Raw genomic sequence first — 14,042 nt, 5'->3', positions numbered from 1 at the left:
CTCCTAAATAAAACAAAAAAACAAAAAGCTACACTGAATTAAAGCTGCAGTTCTAAACAGATTCAGCTAAGATTCTGCTAAACTTTCCGCTCAGTGAGTAGGATTAGAATTTTTAAGAATTCAAACCTTTAACTAATGTTGCGAAGGAAAGTTCTTGAGGAATCATCAGTCCTATATTCTAATGAACTATAGACGTAGCTGCTTCATTTATGATGTTTTAAGAGCCAAAATACCTACTAACATGTTTTTATTATAATAATCGATTGTTCTTTTAAAAGGAGAGCACAATATTTACAGAGGAGTTAAAAATACAGTCAATTGACTGATAATCTAGGAGTCTGTGGTTTAAGCAGTGCTTTTTTCTGGGGGGACGCATACCCCTATCCATTTTGTGAATCTTCGTAGTTTTGTCCATTTACTGTATTTATTTCCCCGATTTTAACTATAAAATGGTGATTTTCTCAAGTCAAAATGAGAGTGCCCCTAAACTTTGTTTTTTTAAGAAAAAGAGCACTGGATTTAAGTAATATGACGTATAATCTGAATCTATTATACAGTGGTACCTCGGGTTAAGTACTTAATTCGTTCCGGAGGTCCGTTCTTAACCTGAAACTGTTCTTAACCTGAAGCACCACTTTAGCTAATGGGGCCTCCTGCTGCCGCCGGAGCATGATTTCTGTTCTCATCCTGAAGCAAAGTTCTTAACCTGAAGCACTATTTCTGGGTTAGCAGAGTCTGTAACCTGAAGCATATGTAACCTGAAGCATAAGTAACCCGAGGTACCACTGTATTTCTATCTGAAACCAGAGTTGCTATCTTCACTTTGTTTTCTAAGATCAATGCATAAAATAAAGATCTCTGGAAAACACTGCCCTGTGAGAAGACGAACAAAATAATGATTACTAGCTGATCAAGAAAGCAAATGACAAAGCAAATTAGCCAGATATGCAATGATGTACTTATTCTCTCTGGTCACTAAGGAACACAGGAAGAGCATACTACTAACTCTACTCTGGCACAAAACTGTTAAGATAACAACAGAAGACCCAAATACCTCTGCGGTCAGCTAGTGCTTTCAGTAAAATTGTATGCTATGGTTTGCGCATTCCAAAAGGCTTATTGCAAAGGTCACAAAGAAGCAATTATATGTTGGTCTTGCAGCAATTATTTCTAAATTATTTCATCTCAGTTTCAAGTCTCCACATATGGGCAATTTAAATTTAAATTAAAAAATTAATTAAAATCTATCCTTAAATTAAATATTAAAGGGCTATCTTTGACCTTCAGGGTAATAAATCAGTTCTGCATTTGTAATGATACCTGCTATGGAACACACGATTTCAAGGTTCTTCTCAGTGTTTCCAAATCAACTGAGTCTGTAAATATCCTCAAGGAAATCTAGATCAAGTTACTGCAGCATGCAAAGATGGTGCAATTGCTGACTCAAAGGTTCTATGCAAGACTCATGACTCAGCAACTCCAGAGCTGCTGATAATGCAAAATAGTCCCTTTAGCATTGAGTAAGGGCCAGGAAGATGGTTTTTTAACAAAAACAACACAATAACTATATTTTGTAAATTCGTTTGAAGGCCAATGAAGTTGCTAGGTTCCCAGTTTTTCAGTCTTATTGCAGCTGTGCATATGAGATAGCAGTACATACACCAAGCCCTTCCACAGTGCAACAGAGAAACATGGAACTGAGGGCGGCACAACATCTACATGCAGAGAAATGTGGAATGGTCCCAGGAGTACCAAAACTTCCTCACCACTCATAAAAGTTAATATCCAACTGTGAGATCCAACAATTATTTCAACACTGATTCCCTTTTGAACATTAGAGGCATACTCTTAAAAAAAAACCATAGGATTTCCAGGTTTGGACATCGTCTATGCATGCATGGTGACTGAAGCAAAGGGAGTACAGTGGTGCCTCGCAAGACGAAAAGAATCCGTTCTGTGATTCTCTTCGTCTAGTGGTTTTTTTCGTCTTGTGAAGCAAGCCCATTGAAGGATTAGCGGATTAGCGCTATTAGAGGCTTTTAGAGGCTTATCTGCTGATCGGATCAGCTGATAAACGGCTTAGCGCTATTAGTGGCTTATCTGCTGATTGGATCAGCTGATAAGCGGCTTAGTGCTATTAGCGCTAATCTGCTGATCGGATCAGCTGATAAGCGGCTTAGCGCTATTAGCGGCTTTTAGCTGCTTTTAGCGGCTTATCTGTTGATCGGATCAGTTGATAAGCGGCTTAGCGGCTTAGAAAAAGGGGGGGAAACAACCAGCAGGAACTCGCAAGACATTGTCGTCTTGCGAAGCAAGCCCATAGGAGATTCGTTTTGCGAAGCACCTCCAAAACGGAAAACTCTTTCGTCTAGCGAGTTTTCCGTCTTGCGAGGCATTCGTCTTGCGGGGCACCACTGTAAGCACACAAGCCCCAAGTTTCCCTCTGATCTCACATATACAGAAGCAAGGGGAGAGATAACATCTAAACAGGCCCACAGTCTCAAGTCTCTCAAATCCTTATGGGAAGTTTTGAAGCACCATCACCTGCAAAGGATAATGGTAATGCCGATCTCTGTAAGTAAAGGCAGGATAATTATGACCTAAGGAGGCATGGTTCCATGCAAGCAGCCAGACTGAGAGCACTGCAATGAGGTAGGCAACGTAGTTTTACGTTCCACTAATCCTAACTGACATGCTATACTTTAAATATTTTTTTCCAAACTTAACAGTACAGAAATGGGTAAAGTTAGAATACCAACTTCTACACTTTTGCACAGAACTTGAACAGGTGAGAATTAGTAGAAATCTGCAAACATTTACGATACGTTTAAGATATGCCCTACTTAATGCTGTAAGTTCCATAAACCATAAAATGCATGATCTATGGTTTCAGCAATGAATATATATCATGTGGCTACAGTAATTTTGTTAACGCTTCGCATAGGAAGTTTCACTCAATACACATCTATCAATTTAATGGCAGACAGGGAAATATGATTAAATATAGCTCCTCTAAAACAAAAATAATTACGTTGGTTAAGTGGTTCCTAACTGCCAAGTGTATACAATCTGTAATTATTATATTATAGGCGGCAACCATTTCAGGAGTGTCAAATTGACGCAAGATCGCCGATGTGGAGGTCCTTTTCTAACTATTGCAATATGCTTCCAGACAATGCGGGGAACAGAAATGACCCTGTTACAGATGTCACTACAGCAAATGCACCTCAAAAACTGCCTAGAGTTTGAAATGTGCAAGGAAAAGGGGGGGGGGACATGTAGAGGATGTGCTGGTAAATGTTCACTCTTTGGCCAGGATAAAATATTTCTACATTACCTTTGAATATTGTGGTTTTCCTTCTTCATAATGAATCTCCACATAATCAGAGGATAATAAATCACTACACAAAAATGAGAGAAAATATATATAGTTCTTTAAACAATACTGCTAGGATGGTGCTCAGTATGGTCATCTATCCATTCAATATTTTAACATAATTCATCCTGCAAGTAATAAAGAATATTTGCCTTAATTATTGATTATCACAGTTAATCTACCATGTTCACTTGTACTTTTTTTCTATGAAAATTAAGATTAGATGTATTCAACTATGGTGTTATTTTAGCATTACTTACACCCAACTGAACAACTTTATCTTAAGAAACACATGTGTGTAAACAAACATTATTATTAAAATTATATTATTATATATTTATTTATACCCCTGCTTTTTCCCTGACAGGACCACTTGTTTTACAGATAAAACAAGAAACCCTAAAAACAAAGAAAAAACAATCATTTTAAAAAGTAAACATTAATAGAATTAAAACTTGTTTAAAACATACAAATAATACAATACAAACAATAAAATAAGAACAAAGTGTTCACATGCTGCTTTTTATGTTTTTGAATGCTCAGGACAACATATCAAAAGCAACATTATAGTATAACAATGAAACCAATACACCAAATTAGGAAAGAGAAGAGTTAAAAAAGTTAAATGCATCAGCGAACCCTGGGAGGCAAAAGCCTGCTGGAAAGGAAATTCTCAACTAAGAGGGAGAAGGCTACCAAGATGGGGACAGATATCAGCCCAGAAAATAAAAGAAATGGCAGAACTGTTAAAGAGGATGGTGGATACTACCAAGGCTGTAGGGAAACACAAGCTAAAAAATGTATTGACTTGTGAAAACATTGTTTTATCAGTATCTCTAACAGAACATGAGGATCAGTCACTAGATCACAGGCTGGAAGAAAAAGGCTTGTACCCACATGCACAGAATACTAAGGGGGTCAACTCAGAGATGGTGAAAAATCTTGGCTGTGAGTCCTGGAAGACCTGCTCCCTGCCTTGCAGGCCTTTTCCCAGCTAGCTTGAAGGGCAGGGACCTGGCTGGCTCCAGCTACAAAAGTTGAGGCTGCTGAAGAGACCATCTTGGCCATGGGTAGGCAAACTAAGACCCGGGGGCCGGATCCGGCCCAATCACCTTCTAAATCCGACATCTCTGGGTTATTTGTGGGGCATAGGAATTTGTTCATTTCCCCCAAAAAACAATAGTCCACACCCCCCCCACACACACAAGGTCTGAGGCACAGTGGACTGGCCCCCTGTTGAAAAAGTTTGCTGTCTCTTGGCTGTCTCTTGGGGCTTATCCACACTTAACTTTTGCCCTGTGCTTTCCAGGCACAGGTCTGCGCTTTAAAGCTCTGTGTCCAAGTGTTCTTTTCCGCCTCAGACCTTGCCCTGCGATAATCCGCTGTTTAAAGCTGAAGTACAACAAACAGCAAGTTGAGTTTTCTGCGGATTGCCGTTTGTTCCAATTTGGCTTTAAAGAGCAGGTTTACGCAGGGAAAGCTCTGGGGCGAAAAAAGGGTGCTCACAGAGCTTTAAAGCACATACCTTGCCAAAAAAGCATGGAGGAAAGCCAAGTGTGGATAAGCCCTTAGTACAGACCCAGGTCATTGAGCCTGAGCTTCCACAGCCACCATTCACCATAAACCACCAATGGCAGGATTGGCAGCAACAGCAGCATATATGTTCTATGCTTGTGATGTTTTATTTTATTCTCTTGCTAACTATGCTGCTTTAAATGTACATTTTATATTTGACTTCCTTTAGTAATGTTTTCATTTGCAATGTTTAAGAATTTTTTTGTTAATTTTGCTGCGTTGAATGTGCATTCTACCTCCTTTGTCATGTTTTATTTTAAAATCATTAAGGTAATATATCAGCTTCGTGTCAATTATGTTGCGTGAAATGCATACTTTATATGCGACTTTCTTCAGGTCCTTGCAAGCTGCTCTGAGGATAAAATTGCTTCAAATAAATAACAAACATTTTTCACAGCAGTGCAGCTAAAGGACACTGTTGCAAAGCTTTCCTACCCTTGAAAAAACTGATAAGAATCCTTAAAGGAAGAGGGGACAATTCACCTGTGCAAAGAAACACTGCAAATGAAGACTGAGTGTTCCCTGCAGTATAAATAGTGTCTCTCCAACTACCCTCAACAGGTCATAACGCCATTCTGCTAGTGTGATAGATTATTGCCCTATCTAATTTTTGAAAATAAATACTGTACAATGACCTGTAACAATTTAAAAAGTGTGCATTTGTGCATTAAATTTCCTCCACAATTTCCTTTAAAAGAACCTTTAAAAGCCCTTCTTACCTCTGATTTCTTCCTATCAGGCTTATTTGCTGACTTTTCCCATCTCTAGAGTAAAGCAATTCTTATCCAGCAAAACTCCTGTTTTTTACCTGCTTTGCACCTTTCTAATGCACACATTTTTTATGGTGACAGTAGATAACGCTAAGCATGACTCTGAATGTCATTTCATTGACCACGATGGAACAGAGAAGTTAGGTGTTAGAACCTAAATAACTTCTAGTTCATCTAAAATGCAATTCCCGAGACAAATTTATCAGTATGTGAAAGATGTGCTGATATGCGAGTCCACATTTTAAAATAATTTAACTGGTTGCAAATCCAGTAAGTTTCATAAACATTCTTTTCTCGCTCCAAAAGCAGTCAAGCTACTAACAAAATAATCAAAAACAGATCTTAACTGAACTTCAGTAAGAGACTGGTGCTTCTGCACTGCTGACAAATATTGGTGCTGATGCATTCTCGCTTAAAATGGCTGAAATAGTCAAGCAAGGACCATAGAAGCTGACCATGCTTTTTTTGGGGCCACACTCTGCAATTATTTAATTTCCTTTTACTTTTTCTCGAGTTTTATTTATTTTCATAAATCGCCTTTAATCCTGTCCATCATGACTAATAAAACCTAGCAGGAAGGGATTTACGGGATGGAGCAGTTAATGGCTCACTATGGGAGGGAGTTATACCCACGGCCTTGAAAGAGGAGGTCCTCCTGCCATGATCCAGCAATTTAAGAAAACTACTGTTCAGTCTCTAATATTCCCTTAATGGCCGAGGTGATCGAAAGAGTGTCAGTCAACCAGCTGCAGATATGCTTCGAATAAGCAGATTATCTAGACCCACTTCATTCTGCTTTCAGACCCGGTTTTGAATCAATACTGAGGAGTGATGGGCAAGAGGTAAGTGAAGCATGAGAGAGTTCAAGGGCAGAAAAAGGGCAGGAGTGTGGAGGGATAGAAGCCTTCTCACTTCTAAACCGACTCATAACATTTCACAGATCTTACCTTGTTATGGTCGCTACCAAAAGTTACAATCATCTGAAGTTCAGAATGCTATGGCCAGGCTTGGGTCTGGGTTTGCAGATACAACCCATAGTTACATCCCATTTGGATTACTATAGCACACTCTACATGGAACTGCTCAGAAACTTCAACTCTCTGAAAGGGCTGCAGCCAAATTGTTGACCAGGGATGGTTATAGGAAGCATATGACTCCCTTGTTATAACAGCTTCACTGGCTATCAGTCTGTTTCCGAGCACAATTCCAAGGGCCGGTTATGACCTATAATGCCCTACACAGCTTGGGTCCAACCAAGTGAAAGACCATATTCCCTCATATGGGTTCTGAGATCTTTGGAGGGAGGCCCTTCTCTCAGTCCCACCACCCTCACAGGGACACTTGGTAGGGATGCAGAAGAAGGCCTCCTCGGTGGCTGCTCCCCAACTTTGGAACTCCCTCCCCTTAGACTGGCTCCCCACTTCTTGTCCTCCTGCCTTGTTCCAACAGGCTTTGGGGAACTGACTGCTTTTAACAAGGGGGCTGGTGGCATGCTGTTTTTGTTGTGATTGTCCACATAGTTTTAATTCTTTTAATGTTTAATTGTTTCTTAATGATTTGTATTAGTTCTTTTCTATGTTTTTTGCTGTTCTTATTTTATCTGTAAGCCACCTTGAGTCCTTGTCAGGGAAAATAAATATATAATAATAACAACAAGACATGTACTTCTTTGCAGCCTAGCACAGGTAAGCGATGGAAACGATGCCTTATGAGGAACGGCTAAGGGAGCTGGGCATGTTTAGCCTGGAGAAGAGGAGGTTAAGGGGTGATATGATAGCCATGTTCAAATATATAAAAGGATGTCACATAGAGGAGGGAGAAAGGTGGTTTTCTGCTGCTCCAGAGAAGCGGACACGGAGCAATGGATCCAAACTACAAGAAAGAAGATTCCACCTAAACATTAGGAAGAAATTCCTGACAGTAAGAGCTGTTTGACAGTGGAATTTGCTGCCAAGGAGTGTGGTGGAGTCTCCTGCTTTGGAGGTCTTTAAGCAGAGGCTTGACAACCATATGTCAGGAGTGCTCTGATGGTGTTTCCTGCTTGGCAGGGGGTTGGACTCGATGGCCCTTGTGGTCTCTTCCAACTCTATGATTCTATGATTCTATAATGCTGGCCCATCTAGTCCAGCATTCTGCTTTCAACAGTGGCTAAGGAGATGCCTGTGGGAAACTCACAAGGAGGACCCAAACACAGCTAGAGCTGCGCCATCATGGTTAGTAGCCTTCGACAGACATATCCTCCACAGATTTTGCCTCTTTTAAAGGGTTTCAATGATCAAACAGTATTTCAGGAAATTACGGCAGAGCCTCCTCATTTCATAAAACTAAAACAGCTCAAGGCTAATAATACAAAAGGTAGGAAAAAATGGCCACAAACATGCACTTACTTATTCAGGGAGAGGTCAAGAATAAATTCAGATCCAAAGGCTTCAATCTGGAAACTTGCCTGAGCCAGATGCACAGCCTGAAGTCAAGGAGGGAAGCGGGAGAGAAGGCGAGAAACACACAAAAGTTATTCTGTTGGCTTGCCAAATTATTCATAGCTCACCAGCTCATGCACAAACTGTGGAATCCTAACCATGGACACTTTGCACTATATTCTTCCTCTGCTTGATGTGGTTTTTGTATGAAAATTGTAAACTTCTGGCGTGTGTAACATGCATTAAATATTTTGACATGGTTTTTTTTAAAAAAAAATTGTGAACCGCCCTGAGATTGTTGAGTATAGGATGGTGTATAAATTTAATAAATAAAATAAAATAAAATGTATACTCAGAAATATACACAACTTGTTTCAATGAGATAGGATTGTAGCCTAACGGCAGGATTAGATTAGGCTGGGTCCTCTGAGTTCAATGCTGGGGATCCCCTTGAAGGGCCCTCCGAACTGGTACCTGAGGAGGAACCCCTGAAACAAGGCATCCAACAGAAGTCCCCAAACACATACCACTAGAACCACTGTAAAATGGTGCCTCAAAGTCCCATGCTAGGCAAGTGGTCCATGAGGATGCCATCGTTGATAGTATCAAAAACCGCTGAGATGTCCAGCTGAACTAACAGTTCTACATTTCCTGGTTCCCAGCATAGATCACTCACCACAGCATCCAAACCTGCCTCCATCCCATAAGTGGGTCTGAAGTCAAATTCAAATGGCTGAAAACTCAATATAACATCAAAATGAAAAACAAACGGAGCTGGCTGCCATCTACATAGCCTCCTCCTTGAAATATTTGACAAGTGTAACTATTAATGTTGATGGCAATCAATGAGAAGTTGGGGGGTATTGTCAGAGGAAGACAAGCCTGGCATGAAAGTCTGAAACAAGGATTAAGGGGGAGCCAAGGTTAGAACCAGGACTTTTCAGATGCAGTGTCCTTCAGCAGTGTCGGTCCAAGGACACTGGAGCCCACCTCCTCTCCCCAAACCCTGGAGAGATACCCCTGCTGCCAGACTCTCATGGCTGGTCCACAAACACCTTGGGGAATCAACAGAACTCTGAGGAGCGTTCTTCACATCTAGAACACCAATTAATCTGAAGGAACCAACAGTGGCTGAAGAAAGCACCAGCCTTTTAACTAGCCAAGAAGCAGTACCCAACGTCAGGCCCCCAGGCAATATCTACCCAGCCCTGTTATAAAACTTAGCTAGTTGCTCCAGGACCTTGCAGAGACAACTTGGATGACTGGCTTCAAAGGTAGGAACATTACCTGTGGTCCTGAATCCATACCTTGATCTCTTCCAGGGGCTTTCCCCATCCCCACGAAAATAAAGCTTGAAAGAAGCATTCTGTTGTAGCCAAAAGAGCAAGTTGTGGGGATGGGGTACCTGCCACAGTTTGTCTGGTGAGCAATTGTGCCCACAGACCCCACAATGTTGGGGACCCCTGCCTTACTAGCTAAACAGTAGCATATAAACCTTGTAGTAAGTATGTAAATAAATAAACAAAGGTACCTAAAAAATACAGCTCTAGAAGTTTCATGGTGACAAAATGATTTCAAATACTCTGGCTGTGTAACTAACATGAACCCCCAAGAAATTACATGCCACTATGTCCTCTTCCTATGAAATACACAGTTATACTCCACCCTACCATTAAGAATTTTTTATAGTAGTAGATAGGTAGCCGTGTTGGTCTGCCATAGTCAAAATAAAAAAATTCCTTCCAGTAGCACCTTAAAGACCAACTAAGTTAGTTCTTGGTATGAGCTTTCGTGTGCATGCACACTTCTTCAGATACACAGTATGTGTATCTGAAGAAGTGTGCATGCACACGAAAGCTCATACCAAGAACTAACTTAGTTGGTCTTTAAGGTGCTACTGGAAGGAATTTTTTATAGTTCATCCTTCCCACATGATGAATTTGACAGCATTTTTGGAAAGGTAACTATGTAGTTAATGTGGCAAAGCCTTATTTTAGCCCTTAATTGTTTGAGAATCCCTTTTTAAATAATTCATTATTCTACAGTAGTTTGCTGCTTATGTTGAACCGGCAATCCTATTAAAACAATCAACAGAGTTTGTAAGCAAAGCAGGATAACCTCTTTGTTTATCTGAGGTTGTGGCATACCCAATGAAGACTATTAGCCTTCTTAACATTCAGGGCGCTTAATACTCTCACTACAGGCATTCCAGCTGCTATAGCCAAAAATAATCATCACTGACTGTAATCCAACTATGTATTTACACAGCAGCTGGAACTGCACATGCAAAGCCTTTTTGAAAGGTCTAGCCTGCTCCCATCTCCTAAAACTGAGATGAGAAATCACACATGCAGACAGGCCCAACAGTTGGATCTAAGAGAGGACTGGAACTACATGTAAAGCACTAGTTTGAATACACAGTTTGCCATCTAGCTAGGGACTCTGCTTCCATGTGCATATATAACCCCTAGCCAGAGCACAGCTAACATGAGTTTGACCAAACTGCGTGAGACAGCAGAAGACAGGAGTGCCTGGCGAGCTCTGGTCCATGGGGTCACAAAGAGTCAGACACGACTAAACGATTAAACAACAACAATATATTAATGTGAATATAATAGCTTTATTTTCCTTAAAATTGCTTCAAAGAATACACTATGTCAATTCTGAAAAGACTAACAATGCTACCTTAAGTAATAGCTTATTAACTATATAACTCATTTTCTCCTGTCCCCCCCCCCACCTTTACAATGTTGGAATTCCTTTATTTTCCTTTCCTTTTATCTTTCTTGAGGCAAAGATATAATGCACAATGGGAACCAACCGCAACTAACAGTACTGTGAAGAATGTTCTGATTATAATTAATAAATAAAAATGACATGAAATGATATGTAGCTGTTTTAGCCTGGCTTCCTGATATTTTCTCAAGCTATCTTTGAAGCAAACTTACCTGTGTAAACAAGATGCAATGCAATCTTGCTACCCCTTGATCCCTTTGGCATGGTGCAATTTAGAAGATTACTAGCCACATTCTTATTATCTGAGACCGCTGGGAAAAGTCACCCTGAGATTTGGTCTGAGGTGTCATCAGTTTACTGATGATACTCAGCTCAGTCTCTCATTTTCATCACCCAGTCCTGGGGAGGCAGTGAAGTTGTAAATTATATTGGCTGGGAGTACTGAAATTGGTGGGTGAACAAATGGATATTTAATCCAGACAAGATGGAAGTACTACTAATTGATGGTACTGATTATACTGAAAGTGGTGCTTAGCCTGCTCCAGATAGTGTTGCACAGCCCCTGAAGCAACAGGTCTGTTTCAGCGTATGCATTTCTAAACGCATTTTATCCTAAAATACATATTTTAGAACTTATTTTGAATTATTTTTGAGCTAAAAACTGTATTGCTAAAATTCAGAGAAGTGTAAAATGCAAACAATAGCATAATTACATTATGATCCACACTTTCATTCAGGAGGAGCAAATCAGATTATTTCATATTGGAATTCACAGAAATGAAATTCCTCAAGCATTCCTACTCCTGCATCCAATGCTCTACCCTGTTCCTGAGGATTGAAAATCCTTAAGAGGAAGAGACTTCTGGTTTGAGCCTAACACTCGTCCACCTCTCGGTTTACTCCATCTGGTGTATGACCCGCAAAAACAAGCAAGCACTAGGGAGTGTCAAGTCCAGGGCAAAGAGGTGGCTGATCTATCAGCAAAACCTGGCAAAAGAAGCATTGCCTCGGGGGGGGGGGGTCTCAGTTCAAGGGTAGTCCTGGCCAACTTGCTCCAGTTCAGGCTTGTTGTTGAGATTTCATTATAGCACCTCTGCAGTCCTTCTAATCTGGCTGGCTCTTCCCCCCACCCCCACCTGAGTCAGAGACTATGCTGTTGCTCATGGTTGGTGTCATGACACATGCATAGATACAGTCAAGCAGAGGTAAGCAGCCTGCAAGACTATGTGCATGATTCATAAGGACTGGAGAGTTTATTGAAGTGTTGACACCCACAGAAGAAGGGACTGAGGGGTACAAAGTATGGTGACATTCTCAGTTAGTTGAGATGTAAAGATAAGGTTCCAAATCACCCATATCTATATCTTGGCCACTGCCAAAGCGTGTGTGTTTTAGGAGTCTCTATATATGTACCACCCCCGGGGAGGAATAAAGCATGTTTCACAATGAACCACCTGACAAGAGGCCTATGTCAAACAAGATTTGCACACACGGTTCTGTGTAACTATTGCATTAACCAAAGTCTTTCATCTCAGAATCTCAGATATTTAGAGCTATTTTTCTCTTTTCTGTCAGCTCCTTTTGCTGAATCACTCACTCGGCTCCAGATTGCTGTGGCCTTTATCTTTCAGATATGCCAACCTTGGTGTATAATTAATTCAGCAAAGCCACATTAATCCTGCTCCACATATAGATATTCACATATTCATCAGTCTTGAAATCTGCCCTCCCTGAAGCTCAAGATTACATACATGGACTTTTCATTTTCTCCCAACCACCCTACAGACTAGATCAGACCATTAACTAACCTAAAGCTGTCCAGAGACCCTCATGCAAGGTGGACTTTGAACCTGACAAATGGAAACTCGATGATGCAGTATAGAGAGCTCTTGTTTTGGATCCCAGCCATGCCCTTTTTCTAGCATATTCCATTCTGTTCCCTCTTACCCCTCCCATTTTGTTCCCTGCACTCTAACAGCCGGCCAGCACCCTGCGCCCACTGAGCACGATCAGCCCTCAATAAGCTTTTTTGGAGTCCCCACAACCCTTAAGAGTGTCTTTTAAATATTTTGGTACTTCTCTAAACCATGGAGTTCTCCCAAGCCTTCTACTACTTTTCACCTGCGCACAGATAGTGCTGTTTTGGCTGCCAAAGGATCCACACTCAAATCATGAGTTTGCCACTGGTATATATTGTGCGGGATTCACCTAACAAGCCCCAGTGGAAGCCCTGAGCACCCAAATAGGCTTGGGAGAGGTCAGCAGAATGCCCAGAACAGTGCAAAGAGGACAGTGGGGGATCGTTCCGTCTGGCAGGCTGGAACACTTGTGCAGCTGGAACAACAAGTATGGCTGAGAACATTATCTTTTTTCCGGGGGAAACTAGTAAGGAAACTAGCCATTTTAATTGACTGCCTCTAGAACATCCAAGGGAGTGTTTTTGTGCACAAGCCCAGGCCCTTCTGAATCTCAGTCATGTATTGCCACAATTGATTATTTTTAATATTTACCATAATCCAGTACAGTGGTGCCCCGCAAGACGAATGCCTCGCAAGACGGAAAACTCGCTAGACGAAAGAGTTTTTCGTTTTGGAGGTGCTTCGCAAAACGAATCTCCTATGGGCTTGCTTTGCAAGACAAAAATGTCTTGCGAGTTCCTGCGGGTTCCCCCCCCTTTTGTAAGCCGCTAAGCTGCTTATCAGCTGATCCGATAAGCTGATAAGACGCTAAAAGCCGCTAATAGCGCTAATCCTCTAATCCGTCAATGGGCTTGCTTCGCAAGACAAAAAAACCGCTAGACGAAGAGAATCACAGAACGGATTCTTTTCGTCTTGCGAGGCACCACTGTATTTCCCATTATTTTGGAAGCGATTATAGTTAGATTTTAGGAGTTAATGCTATAGAAGTGGCCTTAATTTAAAAATCAAAGGTCTAAGTTTGAAGTGGATGTCAAAGATCTCCTAAGTTTCAGAAGTGATCTGACACGTGATACAGAGGGTTGTACCCAGTGCTTGTCCAACTCAGAGAAGACCCAATGAGGTTAATTAATGGGCATGACTAACTTAGGTTCATTAATTTGACTAGGTCTTCTCTGAGTAGGATTAACATTGGCTATAGCCCAAAGACTTCAGGCTTACCATGCAACCCTTTGGTTCCAGTAACACA

At 41.0% G+C, this 14,042-nt stretch overlaps 1 protein-coding gene across 8 annotated transcripts in view; it reads right to left on the bottom strand.

Moving 5' to 3' along the window:
* Positions 1-14,042, bottom strand: part of ADAM23 (ADAM metallopeptidase domain 23) — a gene marked incomplete at its 3' end in the record, with an annotated part of 74,523 nt that overhangs the window by 57,646 nt on the left and 2,835 nt on the right. For all 8 annotated transcript variants that reach the window (XM_081212306.1, XM_081212304.1, XM_081212305.1 and 5 more), the window contains exons 3-4: positions 8,109-8,185; positions 3,338-3,401 (exon numbers count right to left, since the gene is read on the bottom strand). In XM_081212306.1, the coding sequence (XP_081068432.1) occupies positions 3,338-3,401; positions 8,109-8,185 (141 nt within the window). The remainder of the gene's footprint in view (positions 1-3,337; positions 3,402-8,108; positions 8,186-14,042) is intronic.

This window comes from Podarcis bocagei (assembly GCF_964188305.1).
Source record: "Podarcis bocagei genome assembly, chromosome: 1".
Lineage (NCBI taxonomy): Eukaryota > Metazoa > Chordata > Lepidosauria > Squamata > Lacertidae > Podarcis > Podarcis bocagei.
The sequence above is the reverse complement of the archived record's forward strand: the minus strand, read 5'-3'. Positions and strand labels throughout refer to the sequence as shown.